General features: G+C 34.2%; 1 protein-coding gene across 10 annotated transcripts in view; it reads right to left on the bottom strand.

Annotated features, from left to right (window-relative positions):
- Positions 1–20,275, bottom strand: part of TANK (TRAF family member associated NFKB activator) — an 89,329-nt gene that overhangs the window by 13,787 nt on the left and 55,267 nt on the right. For 7 of the 10 annotated variants that reach the window (XM_087435289.1, XM_087435285.1, XM_087435284.1 and 4 more), the window contains 2 exons: positions 16,600–16,711; positions 15,386–15,519 (listed from right to left, as the gene is read on the bottom strand). In XM_087435289.1, the coding sequence (XP_087291415.1) occupies positions 15,386–15,519; positions 16,600–16,711 (246 nt within the window). The remainder of the gene's footprint in view (positions 1–15,385; positions 15,520–16,599; positions 16,712–20,275) is intronic. The other 3 variants (XM_014785897.2, XM_087435290.1, XM_014785899.2) reach the window with 3 other exon arrangements.

Below are 20,275 nucleotides of genomic sequence, written 5' to 3'. Positions count from 1 at the left end.
AAAGAAAATGTGGAGTGTATATATATATATACATACGTATATATATACACATATATATATACGTATATATATGTATACATATATATACGTATGTATATATGTGTATATATATATACGTATGTATATATACACACACACACACACACACACAATGGAATATTGTATATATACAGCAATATTTTAAGGCTAAATATATCAGCCTTAAAAAACGAAGGAAATCCTCATGTTTGAGACAACATGGATGAACTTGGAGGTCATTATGCTATGTGAAATAAGCCAGGCCCAGAAGGGCAAATACTGCATGATTTTACTTATATGTGGAATCTAAAAAAGGAAAACTCATAGAAGCATAGAATAGAATGGTGGTTTCCAGGGTTTGGGGGGTGGGGAAATGGGGGAAAAGTTTCAGTTATGCAGGATGAATAAGTTCTAGAGATCTAATGTACAGCATGGTGACTATAGTTAATACTACTATAGTGTATACTTGACATTTGCTAAGAGAGTAAATCTTAAATGTTTTCACCACAATAAAAAAGAAAGATAACTACGTGAAGTGACAGATATGTTAATTTGATTGTGGTAATCATTTCATAATGTATACATATATCAAAACATTGTGCTGCACACTGTAAATATATACATTTTTTATTTGTCAATTATACCTAAATAAAGCTGGGGGAAAAAAAAGAAATGTAATGAAAAATTTTAATTCAGAATCATGTTTTTCCTTAAAAATTTTAAGCAACTAAAATTAGCATAATTAAATTGAATTATGGAACTTTTAAAGATAATACTAAACTCATTAATACAATGCATATTCTTTCATATGGAAGGAATCTAAACTTTAAAAGGCTAATACTGAATAAAGGTAGTAAGTTTTCAATGACACATATTTGAACTGTAGCAGTGACTATCTCTATTCCAGTGTTCATATCAAAGATTCCTTCTAAACTTTAGTTGAGATCCTTGCATGCAAAACTTGAATATTTATTTTCAGGTAGTTCAGGCAACTGAGTGTAGGCAATATTTGACTTTGCGTCTGGATGAGGCTTAACAGAATCATGCTTTTAAAACAGAAAAGAGAACATGCGCTTACTTGGAACAATGTAAACCAAGAAATAAGCCAAGGTGTGATGGGATGGATTCGTAAAGAGAATATAAACTGTGGAATAGTTATAAATACTAGCTTGATGATTTACTACAGAAAAAGGAAAAATGAGCAGTGGAAAAAGAAACTGAAAATAAGGATTTACTTATCACTTAGACTTTTGAAACTAAGAAGGAAATGGTAAAGGAAAAACTGAGGTTGAATATTTCTTCGCCAGTTTTAGATACACTGAGACAAAGATGTTATGGTGAAGTCAAGCACTGAATATGGCTGAATTACGGAGAAAGTGAGAAAAGGGCTGAGACACAAAGAGATTAAGGTAGAAAACAGAAACAGAAAAAAATTACAAAAGAGATTTGATAAGAATAAATATAAAAGTATAGTAAAAGAAAAGTTGAAGGACAAAAGATAAAAATAATACATGGAAATTATATTTATAAGAATTTATGGCCATGTAAAATCTATGGTTCTCTCACCCTCATTAATATTACTGAAAATCTAGCAAAGCAAGAGGAACATGAATTCTAGGAGCCTTGTCTGTTCTGCATGACGCAGTGTGCTAGGCAAACCCACTGCCAGTGCGGGAACCATTCCAGGGCAAAATGGGATCCTTCCCAGAGTTTTGAAGGAAGTGGCAAGAAAATAAACAATATAAAAATAAAATTAAATACCCCAATTAATTCCAAGTTCTTTACAGGGTTCTGGTTTAATGTAAATCCCAAAAAATATCTATCAATTCAATGTTACAATGAAACAGTCTTTAAAAAAAAAAGTTAAAATCCTTTACCAGTACTGCCACAATTACTATAACAATTCTATGCAGTTAATTTGAAGCAGAGTAAGATTAACACTTTCCTAGTGTCTGTCTTTTGAGTCCTTCACTTGGTATTAGGTTCCTTTTGCATATATCTTTCTGAGCTTATTAATAGAAATATATAATTGTGGGGATGGCTTTTTATGCAAAATAGAAAATGAATAACTGAAATGACCAATTTAAAAAAGTAAAATTTCCCATACTCCCCTCACCCCTTTTCCAAACACTACATTTAAAATGAACTGATTTGGGAAAATCCTTTTCGTTAACCACAAATATTTTATGTTATACCATTACCATGGTCAACAGAAAATATCTTCATGAAAATAGCTATTATTCAAGCAATTTGCATGTTACTATTTAACTTAATCCACATAATCTTGTGAATTAAGTACTTTGATTTTAAAGTTTGCTCTAGTAAATAAGGTTTTGGAGAAGTCAAATAATTTGCCTACAGTCCAACAGGTGGAGTAGCTGCGATTGGAACTGAAGCCTTACCACTCCAGGCTCTTCACTTCTCAGGCACAGGGCTTGGCTGCTAGAGAAGTGACAGTTATCTAGCATGGTGAGGTAGGCACAGAATGGTAACACTTACACATTGTACTGAGGCAAACTAATTTTAAGATTCTAAAACCTGTCTGTCATACAACAAACATATTTCTCACTGAGGAACAGTTACGAGCCAAGTTTTGATGTTTAAACATTGCCTGGGAAAAAAACCTTGGTATGGCCTTTTTTGTACTTAAGAATGTCCAAGTAGAAATTTACATCCCAAAATAACCTAGATAGATTTATGCCAAACCAGTTCATTGCTGACAGAGGGAATTCGGCACTAGTTTCTTAATCAAAATTTCATAGTTTAAGTGTTTCTCAAACTTGCTATTAGAAGTTAACCATTTGATCCTCTCAAAACCTTAACTCTCTTCCTTGCCTCCCTAACTATCTCCTAACAGAAGACTGGGCATAGTTATAGTAACTGATTTAAAATCCTTGTCTTACAATTTCAGTATCTGGATCATCTCAGGGTTGGGATCTGTTGTTCCCTTAAAACTGGGTCACATTTTCTTGACTCTCCATATGTTGAATAACTTGGGACTGTAGCCTGAACATTGTATCATGTTGTGGAGACATTATGTTACATGGTACCAAAGGGTGTTGACGTTTTTGTTTTTCCAGGCAATTAACTTGGTTAGGCTCAGACTTCAAATTGCCACTCCTTTGAAGAGCAGCAGCTCAGATCTCATTCAGTCCTTGAAGACTCAGCTGCAAACGAGTTTCAGTTTGCCCAGCACATCCAAGGGTTCAGGGCATAGCCAGAGACTTGGCTGAGTTTAAACACAGAACTTAGGGTTCTCCTTCTCTGGCTCTCTCATCTCTGGGGCTCCTTCCCTCACTCTCTTGGTTATTATTATCCCTCACTCCCTCATGGTTATTCTGGGCTTGCTCTCCTTCCTGGTTCTTCCAGCCAGAGTGATGATGGGCTGTCTATTGGAATTTCAGCCACTGTAACTGTGGCTACCCTCAGGACAAAACCACAGAAAACAGAATTTACTCTGAGCTGATTACTTGCTCTACATTTCCACTCCTCTCCAAAATATGCAAAGTTCCACCTCCAAAGTCCTCAGGTAGTTATTTTTTTGTATGCTGCCCAGTTATTACTGCTATTTGTAGAGGATTGGTTTGATTAGTACTCATTCCTCTAAAAGAAGCTGAAGTCCCAAACTCAGGTTTTTTAACCCCTCTATTATTCTGAGATTTCACCATGATTTTCCAGAGATGTCTTTGTTTTTTTTTCGAGGAAGACTGGCCATATGCTAACATCTGTTGCCAATCTTCCTCTTTTTTTCTTTTTTCTCTGCAAAGCCCCAGTACACAGTTGTAGTATCATAGTTGTAGAGCTGTAGCTCTTCTATGCAGGATGCCACCTCAGCATGGCTTGATGATCGGTGAGTAGGTCTGCGCCCAGGATCCAAACCAGCAAACCCCCGAACCTTGGAAGCAGAATGCACAAACTTAACCGCTACCCCACCGGGCTGGCCCCTCCAGAGATGTCTTAATCACCAATCCAATGGCTTTTCTTAAAGCTTTCATTCTGCTTAATGCTCATTTGACAGTATTGCACACTACTGACCAGCTCCTCTTTCTTCAACCTTTTTTTGGCTACCAGTATAATACTTAGGTTTTCCTCTCAAGTTTTGGTATTTTCATTGGTCCCTCTTCTTCCTAGGCCATAAATGTGGGCATTATCTAAGGTTCAGACATGCGTACACTGTTCTCTCATTATACACCTTTCTTATCATTCACTCTCATGGCAAGTCTATTGAGTATTCATCCCCTAAAGTCTGTATCTTCAGGCCCACCCTCTATCCACAGCCACTCTCAATTCTCCTTCCATCCAATACATTTTCACTTGTTCTGTTCTCTATTTTAGACCACCAAGTTTTAAAACATAACATAATCACCTTATCCTCAAATCTGATTCACACTTCTAATCTTCATTGCCCCTTTTTAATGTAAGGCCATTCTCCTTGGCATCAAAAAATCTTAGCGCAAGATAAAACCTTAAAGAAACTAGGATTAGGCTTTCCTGGAATAGTAAAATCCAAAACAAAAGTGAGAGTCTGACAAAGGGCTACCAACTTTTTATTTTGTGAAGAAAGAACTTAGTAAAAACAACTAACTACCAAGATCTATTATCTTCATGTCAAAAAGGGATGGACATTTATCAAAAATGTAGGAGAGAGTTTCAGATTCAGCTTTATAAAAAAGTTATCACTTTGTCCTCAGGACATGATGAGAAGCACGAGAAGCAAAAGCTAGGGGCAGGAATGGGGATTGTGAAGCTGCGGCATGGGGAAAGACAAGGAGGAGAGAATGTTCAATCAGCAACAGCAAGAAGGAAAGCAAGATTTACTGAGGCCATTTGGCCATCCAGCAGAAATACATTCCAGATGATACTTTCAGGGAATATGGACAAGTCAGTGACCCCCTGCAGTATTATTTGGATGAAATGTAAAGGGAAACATGCTGTCCTTAAGGTTAAATAGTGAAGAGCAATTAGGGGTAGAAATAACAGTGGATAACCTGATCCGATATGAAATTACTTAGATGAAAACTGAGTCGGAATACAAAAATCACACCACTACTAATAAACACAATGAGAGAGAGAAAACAAAAGACATCCATCTCAGAATTATTTGGTTTTCCAAAAGGGACTTCTCAGGGAAGAAAAAAAATCAAGGGTTAATGATATAGAATGCCTGGGAATTGCTTTACAATAGTTTTATTAGGGTTCTAGGATACCTTAGAGCAAACTATCAAGAGTATGGAAAGATGTATAAGTGGCAACAACAAAGAAATCTTTCAGAGAAAAAGTCAGCTTTCCTAACATGGTAAGACTGCCTACGCAAGCAACAGAGAAGTTCAGAGAGCATGACATATTAGGTGTAAATGAGAAATTAGGTCAGCCTTTCCTTCCACTCCCCTGCCTCATTCTAGCAATATCTTAGAAAGGACTACAAATCCAACAAAAGGTTGTTAAAATACAATATTAGGAAAAGTGTTAGCTAAAGATTCTGTGGTTAAATGAAGCTAAGTGCTTTTCTTACTGTTGATTTCAGATCCTATGATACATTCTTGTGCCTTTAAAAATTACCAGAGTACACAGTATGCAGCATTTCACAGGTCTAGCGTTCTATGGAACACCTCAGGAAATGCATCAGGCACCACTCTATCTTTTAACAGATTAGAGTCAAAATTCACAGTTTGCTTTAGACTTGATACAGTAGGTATAGATAAGTAACCTGGAGTAATTTACAGGTATCATGATTTAAAGTATAATGATGTAAAACAATTAATTATCCAATAAATGTGAAAAGGACCTATGAGCGAGCAATATGACGTCCATGCATAAATAAAGGTTCCTGAGGAGATGCTAGAGTATTCTTAGAGCATGACATTTTTTCAGTAGGATGAAAAGTAAATAATGTACTGAGAAAAAAAGCAACATGATTTTTCTAACAGGAAATTATAATCTGGTAAAACCAGTGGTTCTCAAAATATGGTCTAGGATCCCTGGGGGTCCTGAGATCCCTTCAAGGGATCCACTGGTGGGAGAAGGAATCTGCACAGGACCTGAGTGTCCCTGTACATTTTTGCTGTGCATGCCAAGAATACAAGCTCTGATTGTTCTTTACTTGGGATATTTCTCAGGGTTGTGTTTGCAGAAGTAAAGGATGAGGTAACGTCTCCCTCTCAGATGACAAGCAGGCTACTTACTGCTTGCTATAAAATGGTGGGTGTCCCAAGCTCAATGCTCCTCTCCTTTAATGCAACCCATTGCATGTGTAGGCATCCGTCTGGGTCCACTGCATCACCCCTCAGGTGGCACAATGCAAATATAATGCTCTTGCTGAGCTATGAATAATAGACTTTTTTCTCTGTTCCAGAAGTCTTGTGTCTTCTTCCAGCAACTATGAAGCAATCACTGGCTAACTTACTAGCTTGTAAGTAGGGTAAAATCAAATCCCAGAGCCTGAAATCCATGGGGTCAACTACTACCACAATACTATTAGGTGTTATTTGACTTTTTTACTGTGTTGGCATTTATACTGATGATGCAAAAGCAATGGTTAGTAAAATTGCTGGTGCCTGAGTATGACCAAGGCCATGGTACTAAGCTGTCGTCACTGTATTCTTCAATGCCACACACTCAGTAAAAACAGAAGCCAGTTTCACCTAAGAATGTCCTTGATGAGGCTGCAAAAATTATTAATTTTAATCCAAGTTAATATCTTTTTAATATTCTGTGCGATAAAATGGGAAATATACACAAAGGATTTCTGTTTCATACTGAAGTACGAGGGTTGTCTTGGGGAAAAACACTTGTGCAACTGTTTGAGTTGCAAGCTGAACTAGTCACTTTTTTAATGAAATGCCATTTTCACTTGAAAGGATGACTGACATACGAGCTATGGTTATTCAGATATTTTCTCAAAAGCAAATGAAGTTAGCCTCTTGCTTTAAGAAAAACAACTGACAAGATTTGTTGTCCATAAAAAATTTAAGTTTTCAAGTGAAAATTAAAACTTTGGAAAACTTGTACCTGTTACAGTAAGCTTGACAGCTGCCCAATACTTTAAAGACTTTTCTGATGAGATCAGTGATGATGTTAAATGTGATTTTTAAATATTATATCATGAAATAAGTCATTATTTTGGAAGATTTACATAGCTTAGTAAACCAATATTTTCCAAATGACCAATTCACGATGTCACAAAGTCACGCATAGGTAAAAGATACATTCAAAGTACAAGATAGACCAATGGCTTTTAATGTAGCAGAAAAGTTCACTGGTTTCAGCTTTTACACTGCAGCAAAAATTTAAGAAACTACCACTTAATAGAATGTTAGTGTAGTATCAAAGAAGAATATCCACAATTTCTAGAAAGGTTATTAAAATACTCTTCCCTTTCTCAAATACATATCTGTGTGAGGCTGGATTTTCTTCACATATTTCTTCACATAATTCAACCAAAAAAAGGAAAAAAAAAAACCACACACAACATATTACAACAGATCAAATGCAAAAGCATTTTGTGACACTGAAAAACAAGAACTTTTAGGATGACAGATTATAATATATTAATAAGAGAAACTAGACTGTTTTGGGGGGCTAGTCCTAACCTATTGAGGTTGAGAGAACAGACTTTCATGCCTTGGTCAAGAGAAATCAGGGCTGAATAGAACATACAAACTCTGTTTTGTGGGCTCTGGAGAAAAGTAGAAAAAAGAAAAATGGGAAATGTGAGAAAGGGTATAATAGGGGGAAACAAGGGGAGAAAAGCCACAGTAGAGATATTCAAATCTGCTTAGACGCAGGGAAGAGAATTTAAAAAGTGATATGCCACTTCTCATTTTCTTCTCCCCTCGAAAATTATTATAAAGTGTTATAAGCAAGCAAAAACCCAAAAATGATGTACTGAATTAAAAAACAGAGACCCAGAACAGGAAAGGGTTAGGATGAATTAATAATTCAGATGTGGAAACAAACAAAATTGCCACAGCAGAAATTTCAATGTAAATATTAACATGCTTTGGATATCAATATATTTTTTTCCTAAAAGTTGGTGATATATTTATTATGACACTGTGGAAAAAACTCAACTTGAATGAATGAACTGGTTGAAGATAATTTTTTCCTTCTAATCCTTTTTCTACTAGAGAGTCTATAAACAAAGGCTAGTCTCCAAAGAGGAGTAATACAGAAGTGTTATATATAAAAACAAGGGATATGCGTTCCAGTCTCTAGAAACAAAACCAGGGGAAATGGGACATTTGCTCTGGCTAAGCAGGCAAGGTGCTATACACACACAGGTTTTCTCCAATCCTCTGTAAGCCCCAGCCTAGGTTGGCATGTGTCATTGTTTAGAGGGCAAAATGACCATTTCTATCTAATAAAAGATGATGAAAAAAAGAGTCAAGCATTAAAGAAATACAGGGACTGTATTTACTGTCCTGTAAGTTGTTTTTACAAAGTTGAGAAGTAATGAACATAAGCAGTCAAATGTATTTCAAGTTCTTCTCTTAGAAAAGGTACTATGTGTTTACATGATGTAAACCAGATTTGACTTTCCCACAGAAATCACTTGGTAGTTACATATCTTGACTAATGGTTTAATTTCTAACTTTTGTTCAAATGATGAAAAACATATTTGTCATATAACTGTATATGATACTTTTTTTTTTTTCTTTTGCTGAGGAAGATTCACCTTGAGCTAACATCTGTTGCCAATCTTTCCCTACTTTGTATGTGAGCTGCAGCCAGAGCATGGCCACTGACAGACGAGTGGTATAGGTCCGTGCCTCAGAACCGAACCCGGGCTGCTGAAGCAGAGCACACCAAACTTAACCACTAGGCCACCTGGGCTGGCCCATGATACTCTTATTTTTAAGCTTTTACAATGTACATAAAAACCAAGTATACCTGGACAATATGTAGCAACTAACAAATAAATATAGTTTAAAAGATGTGTAATAGAGAAAGCGTCTAGAGTGTTGAGAGAGGCTAAGGGGGCCTAAAACTCAGATGAAGTTCCCTAAGTGGGAGCTGTACCCGAAGTCCAGAGTATTTGAGATATGAACATTTCAAAGATGGGGATGCCATCCAAGACTTAGACTTGTGAGGCTAGGATTTTATCAGCTGCAGAAGGCCAGAAAGCAGAACAGGGTTCAAGTTCATATACTGCCTACTGAAACTGTCATACATAATAACTGGAGTAATACACCATGGGTAAATGCCTCTCACTGAAGGACTGTTTATAGAATAGAGCAACAAAAAGGTAGTGAGCACTCTGTCCTCTGAAGCCATGAATATGTCATTTAAAAAAACTTATAGTAAATGAAATTGCTCTTTCAAAACCCTCAGTTTTAGCTTTCAGTTTATACTTATATAATGTTCTCGAAAGTGGCCTGGAATAATTTTGTTTTTTGTCGAGAAATTATTATTTTTTCCATTAAAATTTTGTGGAAAATTTAAGTTTACATATCTATGCACACATTAGCAAGATACAGGCAAGTTAAGAATTTGTTTTCCTTTCCCTAGTTGAACTAAATGTTAAGCCCCTGCTCAAGCCTACCTTCAGCTCACTGGGAATTTTCATCCTGAAATTAAGGTCCTATATGTTTTATCTGTACCATAAAATTATAATTAGGATTTCATTTTGTCATATAATGAGAACTTCACATTGTCTTATACTGCTTGCTAATTGCTTCGGGTCTCCAAATCTTTGTTTCTCAAACCAGATTGTAGCTTCTTAAAAGGGATGGATCTTGTCTTACTCTTTTTTTATATTCCTGTCAATAACTAGCAAGACTGGGCAAATAGTTCAATAAATACTTCTTGTCTAAGTGACTGACAAGTGAATTTTTAGACATCAGCTTTCTTCAAATATGTCAGAGCTTCTATATTTACTCGCAACTGCCAGGTACAGCACATCTTATTTCCTTAATGTTAGCACTGATGGCAGCTCCACAGCTACATCACTGTTTTACTATTCTAAACCTACAAAATCCTTCCCGCTCCTCAAAGCTACCCTATATCTGCTGATCTAATCCCATTGAGAGCTACAGTAGAAATTTGCCAACTGTCTCACTGGCATCCTTCAGGAACAATTGCATTCTTTGTATTTTTAAACTTTTGCTTAAAGCTTATAACTCAGATGAAAAAATACATGTATAGAATAACTTAGAAATATCTATAGAAAATCAGAAATGAAGCATAAAATTGGCTCTTTGAACATAGGATCTATTTAAATAGTTAAAAGTTCAAATAAACTCACACTATATTTATTGCATACCTTGGATCCTAGAATCTGAAATAACTTTACAACATTCAATAAGTCTATTTTGGTTATTAAATCAAGACTTTAAGCCAGAGGGAAGGGACAACATCTCTGTTCTTTCCGTGGCTGGCAGTGTCAGGTACACAGAAGTTCAGAGTTACTGAATGAATGAGTGAAGAAAATTGACCAATATCCCCAAATTCTTTTATGTATTTTATACTGTTGCTCTCTACATATTTTCTTGCATCAACACACTCTAGACTTTTGTGTAACTTCCCAAGAACAAAAAGTGGGATAGAAAGAGGAGGGCAAACAATTTTTGTCAAACCCTAGACACTCAGCATAGTATTTAGTTTTGCAATTGAAGTGCTTCCCAGAAGCAGTATTATAAAAATCTCTTATTTCCAAGATCATAAAAATGACCCAGTATATTACAATCATACTTTTAAAAAAAGTAAATTAAACAATGCCAATTTATATTTACATTAAAATACAAAATTTGTTACTTAGCTATCAGGACATATGTTACTATGTCTGACAACAGTGTCCTGCAAACAAGAGATAATAGGCTTTGTCAAGAATAAGTGTGTGAATTTTTGTGTTATTTGACTTCCTATACACAATTATTTTCAATTTTTAAAATTGGTTATAAAAAATTAGCAATAACATGCCACTGTTTCTTGGTTCTCTAAAGCACTGCTCAGCTATTCTCCTCTAGAAAGTCTATATTCATATCAGAATTTTTGAAATTGTTAAGATGATAAACTACCATATTTCTTTCCTCTGAGATTAATAAGGATAGGATTGAGGAAGTCAAATTCACTATTAAATTCTCCCAAGTTCCTTTAACCTTTCATTAATATTTGTCATATGGTGAATTAAATACTACTCCCCACACATACCCTTGATCTTTGGTACCCTCCACAATCTACAATCTCTGATGCTTTTAAAATATGTCTGCAAAATCTCTGACACCCTTCAAGAGGAGGAGCTTATTTCCTTGCCTCTGGAACATTTAGTGACTTATTTCTAATGAACAGAATAAAGTGGAAGTAAAGGCACGTGATTTTAGAGACTAGGTCACAGAAGGCACTGTGGCTTTCTCCTTGCTCTCTCTCGGATCTCTTCTTTTCTTACTTTGAGGAAGTTAACTGCCAGCTTGTGAATAGAGGCCCACATGGAGAGGTCTCCTGCCAACAGTGAGTGAGCCATCTTGGAAGTGGATCCTCTAACCACAGTCAAGCCTTCAGATGACTGAAGCCCTTGCCCACATCCTGACTTCAATCACTTGAGATCCTGCACCAGAACCACCCAGCTAAGTCACTTCCAAATTTCTGACCCACAGAAACTGAGATAATAAATATTGGTTGTTTTAAGCTGTTAAATTTTCAGGCAAATTTGGGGTACTTCGTTATATGATAGATAATACAATACCCCCTTTGCCAAAATCATATCTCATCAAGAAAGACTGTGCAAACTACCATGGTGTACAAGAGGTGAAGGGTATTCCACTAAACTGAGTACTTTTCTCTAATGTCTCTAACTACAGGCAGAGTACTAAGAGTCATCCAATGATAGAGGCTCTGTTGTCCTGACTTATGTCCTTTTAGAAGTGAAAGGATTCCTGCATGCCCTTTATGTAGGATTACCATGAACAGAGGCTGAACTATAAATTTCATGTTTTTCGAATAAAATTTTCTAAAAGGGCCTCTTAGCCCTCTCATCGTACCCCTCTTTCCTCCACTCTTTGTCTCATTTTCCAAGGCAGCCAAAGTTGCCATTTGTCATAATGTCCATGGGTCTTTCCCCTCTCAAATATCCTAACCAAATCCTAAACAAAATAAATAGTATAAAGAAAACAAATCCTCAAACCACCCACCAAACAGAAGGAAGAAAGAACTGTGGGTGGTTAGTAGTAGTTTCCTTCTGTTACCAGTTCAAAGCTTTCTACTAACCTACTAATTCATTACAGAAGCTAGGCCAACTGATTGGGAATGTGATTTCTAGAAATCAATTAGTTTTTGAGAAGACTAATAATATAAAAGTATATTGAAAATAGGAAAAAAAAAAGAATTGTACCATTATGTTAGCCATTTCTACATACTGCCTTCCAGTTTTTGTCTTGTATGTAGATGCATAATTTTACAAAACTGCAACCAACCAAAATGGAATCTTTTCATTTTGGAAAAACTTTAATATATCTAAATTATTCAAAGTTCCTTAGGAAAGGATTTTTTTTGTATTGGCTAAAAGTGACTTTAATTATAACTCAGTAAATATAGATCAACATATGCCAATGAAAAAGATTTTTTTTTTTTTTTTTTTTTGTGAGGAGATCAGCCCTGTGCTAACATCCGCCAATCCTCCTCTTTTTTTGCTGAGGAAGACAGCCCTGGGCTAACATCTGTGCCCATCTTCCTCCACTTTATATGGGACGCCGCCACAGCATGGCTTGCCAAGCAGTGCGTCGGTGCGCGCCCGGGGTTCCGAACCAGCGAACCCCAGGCCGCCGCAGCGGAGCGCGCGCACTTAACCGCTTGCGCCACCGGGCCGGCCCCATGAAAAAGATTTTAATTTCAATTGCTTGATTGGCCAATATTTTTCTAAATTAGGCCTCATTTTTTACAATGAATATATAGCCATCTCTCAAATAGTCAATAAATCCAACTTATCCATTCTTTTAGAATATATTTCCTCTTCTCTTTAATCCCTTATATATTTATGCTCATTAGCAGTGTGGCTCTAGATATATAAAGGAAGACGAGAAATCTGAAATATAAGACAGCTAATTTTTATTAAATGGTTATAGTACAAGAAGATTGAATTGATGAGCTATTCAAAGTATTAAATATGTGGCTGTCACATGACTCCTTCTCCTTTTATTAAAGATAAGAGAACTCACTGAATTTAGATTTATTTGCTACTTGGAGCTTTACATTTTTTCTTCTTATTGTCTGTCCACAAATAAAGTTACAATTGATTGCATTGCAACAGTATTAAGTCTTTGAAAATAAGCTATCTCTGACATGATTTCTGTTTCTTACACTTAATTTCAGCCCAGGTATCCAGATATATATTTTAGAGATAAAAGATACCTTACAAAATTAAAACAAATGTAATTTAAAAAAGAATTCTGTTGAACGTTCCCTTTGAACACTTACTGAATGAAAAATGAACTCTAAACTTTCATAAATAAAGACAAATTATCCAAATTTAAACTACATAAACTAAATTATTAATAGATATATTAGAGCCTTTCACATCATCCCTTTTGTACTAAGATTGCTATTTTAAAAAATACCTTCTATATATTTTGAACTGGAGATATTCTATTACTGTCAAAGAAATGTTATAACTGGAATAAATATAAGAATTCTGATTAAAAATTAGTGGTAAATAATGACATTTAGAAGCCCCTGAAACAGAAAAATGGACTGTAAATATTGTTTACTTAAGCATTATATTTATAAGTCAGCATTTTACAGTAGTTCAGTAATTTTACAATGTACTATAATAGACTCAATCATAAAATTATATTCCAAAACTCAGAATCACTGTTTCTGAATTTTGTCTTTTGTAACATAAACCTGAACGTATTCCAGTGCCATGGTTTCTTGTGTTTATCAGCATTTTTAGATAAATGGAAATTGGAGTAGGGGTGAAGAGAGCTGAATGATTCAAATAAAAACACAATAATAATTTTGAATAAAAAAAGTGAATTGGGAGATACTACAGAGAACTTCTTATTCTAAAATTTTTATTTATAGAAAAGTGTCAAAATTGAATTTCTCAGAATTGATGTTAAATAAAAACAAGTTAAGATAGTCTTAGTTATGGGATCATATCTGAATAATCCTGACACACAAAGCTAAAATCTCCTACCTTATTTAGAAGGAAAGGAATAAATATAGCATTCTTGACTTAATTGGTTTGGTGGATGGATGTTAAGAGTCCTCATTTGTTAAGAGATCTTATTTTATTTAAAAGCTGTTTCATCCCACTAAAACCTAACTCATCTCATTTAAAAAATTCCTTTTTAAACATAAAATTTCAATGATTCAGAAAAACATGGAGAATAATATAATATACATCTATACATCCACTACTCTGTTTAACAAGTGTTAACATTTTGCCATATCTGCTTCAGACATTTTCTTCAAAAAAAGAAGTTACAGATACAAGCTAAGCCCTCCTTTATTCCCTTCCCAGAATCACCAGTCTCTTCTCTCCCCAGCTGTGGAGGTGATCATTTTTCTAAAGAAGATGTATACCCTTCCTGTCCATTTTTTATACTTTTACTACATATTTGTGTTTTTATAAACAATGTCATAATGTTTCATATGTTTTAAAAATTTACATAAATCATTCCCATTTTATCACTTTGTAATTTCCATTTTTTGCTCAACATTTCTTTTGAAATCTAGGCATATTAATTTATAAATATTTAATTTTTCTAAAGTGTTTCACTGTAAAGATGTACCATTCTGCTATTGGATGTTTAGGTTGTTTCTAACCAATGCAGCATGAATATCCTTGTACATGTCTCTTTGCAGATATGGAATATTCCTTTCTATATTGCTTTAATGAAGACTTTTGCTTAAGCTGGTTAGGTGGATTTTTTTTTTTTTTAGGTAATTAAGCACAGGCCATTGAAGAAAAAACTAGAATGCTATTTTCTAATCCAGAATTATCTGTTTTACTATCTACCTCAGTTTAATCCTTTACTTCTTCGTTAAATCTTTTATTTCTTTGTTAAATGCCTGTGAGATAGAAAAGAGAAAACTAGGAAACATGAAATCTAGGCCTTTATTTTACTTGGAAATAGTGTTTCTATTTAGGGACATGTAAGTCATTTGTTTGTATATACAGAACTTCTGTTTAGAATTCCAGTTGATCCACCTCAGGAAAATAAAATGAGGAAGATGTGTTATGTTCAGCATTTGTATGTTGCCTTTTGCGGAAGCAACGTTAGGATTGAAAAGACTCTTGTCCACTTTCTCCCCTGCTCCTGCCCACCAAAACTGTGAAAGAATACTGACTAGAAAATAATTTAGGAAGTCTGTGGAACCTGATTTCTCATTTCTTATTTCCTTTAGGGAATAAATCGGCAGCACAGTCTACCTTTGATTCTTTTTCTCTTGGTATTCCTGATTTCACTTTATCAAGTGGCTGATCAAGAGTCAAATTATTCTTCCTTGCTTCACTGTCTTCAAGCAGGGGAACAAAGCCATAACTGTTATCTGTAAGACAAAAACCTTCTGGATATAAGTAGGAAACCCTTGTTTTTGGTACCACCTAAAAAAGTAAAAAGAATACAAAACCCAAATCCCTAATTTTAAACAGTAGACATTTTAAACTATGAGTTTTAAAAATTCTTTAGATAATAGTTACTTTGACAATTTAGATTTGCCCATTTAGATTTTGGCATATTTGCTTCATGTTGGTCTTTTTCATTTTCACTAAACACACAAAACCCCTACTCTTCCAAAATCAGTGGTGTGTAGAACTTAGAAAACTGGAAGTATGCTCTTTGTGGACCATCAGCAATAACAAATTTTTATATAAGTTGTATTATCAGGTATGCATTTCTTGTTTGAGATAATTATTTGCATAAGTACTCCATGCTTAGTATAGGACAATTAGAAAATGCAGACATGCCAAAAAGAATAAAAAATAAAAGTTACCCACAATTTTTATCATCTGTGAATTATTTCTGTTAATATTTTGGTTTATATTTTATCACAGTTTTTCTTTTCCTATACATATAAATTCACACAAGAATTTTTTGCATAAATAAAATATTTATTTTTGTATCCTGCTTTGCTCATTTTGCTATATATCATGAATAGTCTCATATTAGCAAGTTAACATCTATTATCATTCCTTTTCTTGGCTACACAGCTGTTTATTATATGAGTGACTGTAATTTAACTGTTGGATGTCTCTTTATTTCTAGTTTTTTATTTTAGAAATTATACTGTGATGAGTATCCTTGCATATATATCTTTGAGTACTTGAACAAATATTTTCTTATGATATATTCTTAGGACTTGAATTTTTGGTGTAAAAGGCACAGGCATTTTAAAAAGCTTTTGCTATTTATTGGCAAATTGTCTTCTAGGAAGTTTTATCAACTTAGAGCTCCACCATATAGTATACGTGAATGTCCATTTTCCCATATTCTGCAAGTGTTCATTTCTTAAATACCATACCACAGTTATTAAAAGAACAAAACTATGGAGAAAAAGCAGAGAAATAAAATAGAAAAACTTGACTTCCACCTTTCTTTCCTCCAAGAGAGTCAAGAAATATATAAAAAATTAACATGAACATACCTCGACTGGAATTCACAAGAAGTAACTGTGATTTTAGCTTGTCAATAATAGTTTGTTGAAGTGACAGCTGTTCCTGTTGCTCACGTATTCTCTGCTCATAGTTCTCAGTCTGCTGACATAAAAACCAGTTAGCCTGCTATTTACCGATAGACATGTACATACATTTATTTACTGTCCATTAATAATTATATATAGATATGAGTTGCCCATATTGCCATTTCCTAGGTATTAAGCATTTATTTATGAGCTAAAAACTGGCTCCAGCAATGTATTTATAATCCTTACAAACATCAGTGATTTAAAACACTGTAAAATTTTAAAAATCATCTTAATTAAAGAAATTTCACTAAAGAGTTCAAAGTATGGTTTGGATAAAACCACTCAGGATAAAAACTGTAATTCAGAATTTAATCCTTAATGATAACAAAAAAAACCATGAATGATAAAATGGATGCTATATTACAGTTATTCTATAAAAATACCCACTAACTTAAAAAAGTTATGATTTCATGTCTTTTAAATAAACACACTTTTGAATTTATTTTTAGAGCACAAAAACACAAAGGAAGTAGCTATAACTAAGACACTATGAAAATCAAAGAGACAAGTACAAATCATAAAATTATACTGATCATAAACTTCTAAGATTAAGTTCTAAGAAGTCAAGAGAACACATGGTTAATTTTTAGTGGATACCTTAAATACCACAATTTCTCTTATATTTTTAATCCATTCATCTTGCTATTTTTATTGCAGTGGTTACGAGAATTAGCAATGAAAGAAGATACAAGTTTGCATTAGAGAATAGAGATATTGCAAACCTTCAAGCAAATTTGAAAATGCTGCATTACAATTACCAAATTAGTACAAAGTCTTAAAAATGTATTAGCAAAAACTAATAGAGAATTCTTTACCAATTTCTATCACTGGAGGAACAAATAAATAAATGAGAAATTGTAAATTCCCTGAAATATGAAATGGGGTCTTAATAATCTTGGAATGTCCTTCAGTAGATACTAAATATTTGATTTTGAATTGATTCTTAATCAAAGTTCAAAATTAGTGAAGTTCTATTATTTTCAGAGACCAACAAGCCTAAAGTTCTGTATAAATTACACAGCTGTTCCTAGATTCCCAAATTAAATTACCTGAAGAAATTAAAGCAAAATAACACATTTTCTCAAATAAAAGGTGAAATTTTATAACACACTTCAAACATGAATAACTGACAGAGCTGATAAGTAACACCAAAGATGGTGTGTCATCTTTGCATGTTGCCTGAGGGTAGTCTTATATAACTTGATATTCCCATAACTCTGCAAAGTAACTTATACATGGGAGGTATTCAGTACATGCTTATTGAAAAAAAAAATAAAGGAAATAAAGAATTCAAGTTAAAAAAAAAAGAATCCACGTAAGTTTTATTATGAAAAGAAGAATGAATCTTGTGAGTCCATCTGAATCATATGTCCTATGACTATGAGTATCAGTACTGAACCTTAGATACCAAAATCCAGTTTAGGGCCAGGTTTCCCAGGACAAGATATCTTATTCCTATGTAAGTTTACACTCAAGCCCCTAGAAAGAGTGGGTAGGTTGACTGAAAGAAGAAGTCGAACATCTACATCAAATTCTGTAATAACTTAAATTTACCTGGGCTACACAGAGCCACCAGTGCTGAGGAATCAGCAAACAAGTTGATGTTGCAGTCTTCTCTATCTACTTCTCTGTATTTGGAACTTTCTCCAAAGAACTCGAAGCTCTTCATGAACACTGGCTGTTCTTTACTACGCTGATAGGTATATCACATTATACCTATCAAATATCACATATGTATATCACATACTATATTTTGATAGGTATATCACATTCTACTATCCACACATTAAGTAACCAGTACAAAAAACTTAGCAAGTTAGAGATAGGCCCAGAATAAATGTATGTTATTCAACCTCAGCCCGTTCTCCATCTACTATATATTTTTTCCCCCACCTTAATGAAAAACCAAATGACCTGTATTTTCTTTTGGAACCAACTCAGAAAGCCTCTGCCAGGTAATTTTCATCTTCTAGCCTCTGGCTTAAAAGCATACTTTAGCACATCTGCATATAACATATAATAATAAATAAATAATGCTGAAAATGTATTCATTAGCTGGGAAAAGTCAATAGCTCAACAACTATTTCGAGTTGAAATTTTGAACTATTTCTTAAACCACTTAATAAAGTACTTCATAAACTCAAGAAAATTCTGTAATAATTTAAAAACTGATACTCTGAAAGTATAGCAGGGCAAATATAACAGCAATGGTCCATGTTCTCTTACTGCTCTCTCCACATACGTACATTATAGAAATTATAGCATTCTAGTTTAATTGTATGTATGTCTGATTTCTCTTTAGATTATGACCTCCTCAAGGGCAGAGACTGTTTTCTCCTGATATCTCTAGAGTATAGCAGATTGCCTGGCACGTATTGAGATGCTCAGTAAATATTAGTTGAGTGAATAAACTAATCAAGTGGTTAAAGAACTATCAGAGAAATAGATATGCCTTCAGAAGTGATCTGAAGGAATGGAGAAAAGGTTTTGCTTATATTTCTATAAGGGAAACACAAAAAATGAAGACATTTTTGGTTGGTAGGTGAATAAGACAAAAGGAAATTAAGTTTGAGAAGATGGATGCGAAAGATAGGCAATGTCTGAAGATTTTTTTTTTTTGGAACAAAAGGGAAGTTATACTGTCAGAAAAAAAGGTACTAATTTGAGAAGAGAAAATACACATTCAGAAAATAGTATAAAGATTTTGACCACAAGGGAAAATGAGAGGGAAAGTCCAGAAGAGGATATTATATCAAATTGGGAAATAACCGGAATTCTGTTTATTTGCTATGTTTGGAAACTAACAAAGTTTCTTTTTCTTTTTATTAAATGCTTTTGTTCACTGAACAGATCTGAATAAACTTATAACCTGAAAAGTCCTTTTAAAAGGTCAGATAATTGTTGCATTGTCACAGTATTTTTAAAAAAACAATACAATTACAAAGCAAGTACACTCCAGCATTATCAAAGACCCCACAAAACAGAAAAATCACTAACAACCACATTGAAAATGTACAACAGCAATGTCTTGTCAACACTTCTGTACAGAGCACAGACATGACAGCTAAAACAGACAGAAGAGAAGATGCTTTTGACAGCCAGTGTGTGTGAATGATTCTTTGAGTCAGATGGCAGCAACAAGTTACCAACTAGGAGATCTGCATGACAACTAACCATCCATCTGTATCAAACACCATCTGGCCAAGATGACTCTGGCTTCTGTGTATTTGACACTCCTTCCAATTCCAAAGACTAGCAAAACAAGTGGTCTACCAGCATCTAAAGAGGTAAACAGGTACTTAGGTACTTGTGCCATATGTACTTTGTATTCTTTCTCAGTGTTCAAAAGAAAACTTAAAACAATGGTGATCAAATATAGTACATATCTTAAATTTATTAAAAATGGTTGTCCATACATTCTCTGGACTATCATAAAGCAAAAAACTTAAGAAATGTCCCTTTATCCAGGCAAAATTTCAATCCATTTTCAAACCTAAGGCAGCATATTCTCGATAACTTTGGACATACAGCTGCTCAAGTTTTCATGAGTTTCATAAATACTAAAACAGAGTTCTAG

The sequence above is a fragment of the Ceratotherium simum genome, chromosome 9 (assembly GCF_057802395.1).
Source record: "Ceratotherium simum simum isolate JZ-2026a chromosome 9, ASM5780239v1, whole genome shotgun sequence".
In the NCBI taxonomy this organism is placed as follows: domain Eukaryota; kingdom Metazoa; phylum Chordata; class Mammalia; order Perissodactyla; family Rhinocerotidae; genus Ceratotherium; species Ceratotherium simum.
Note: the sequence above shows the minus strand (reverse complement) of the source record. Positions and strands in the feature narration are given on the sequence as shown.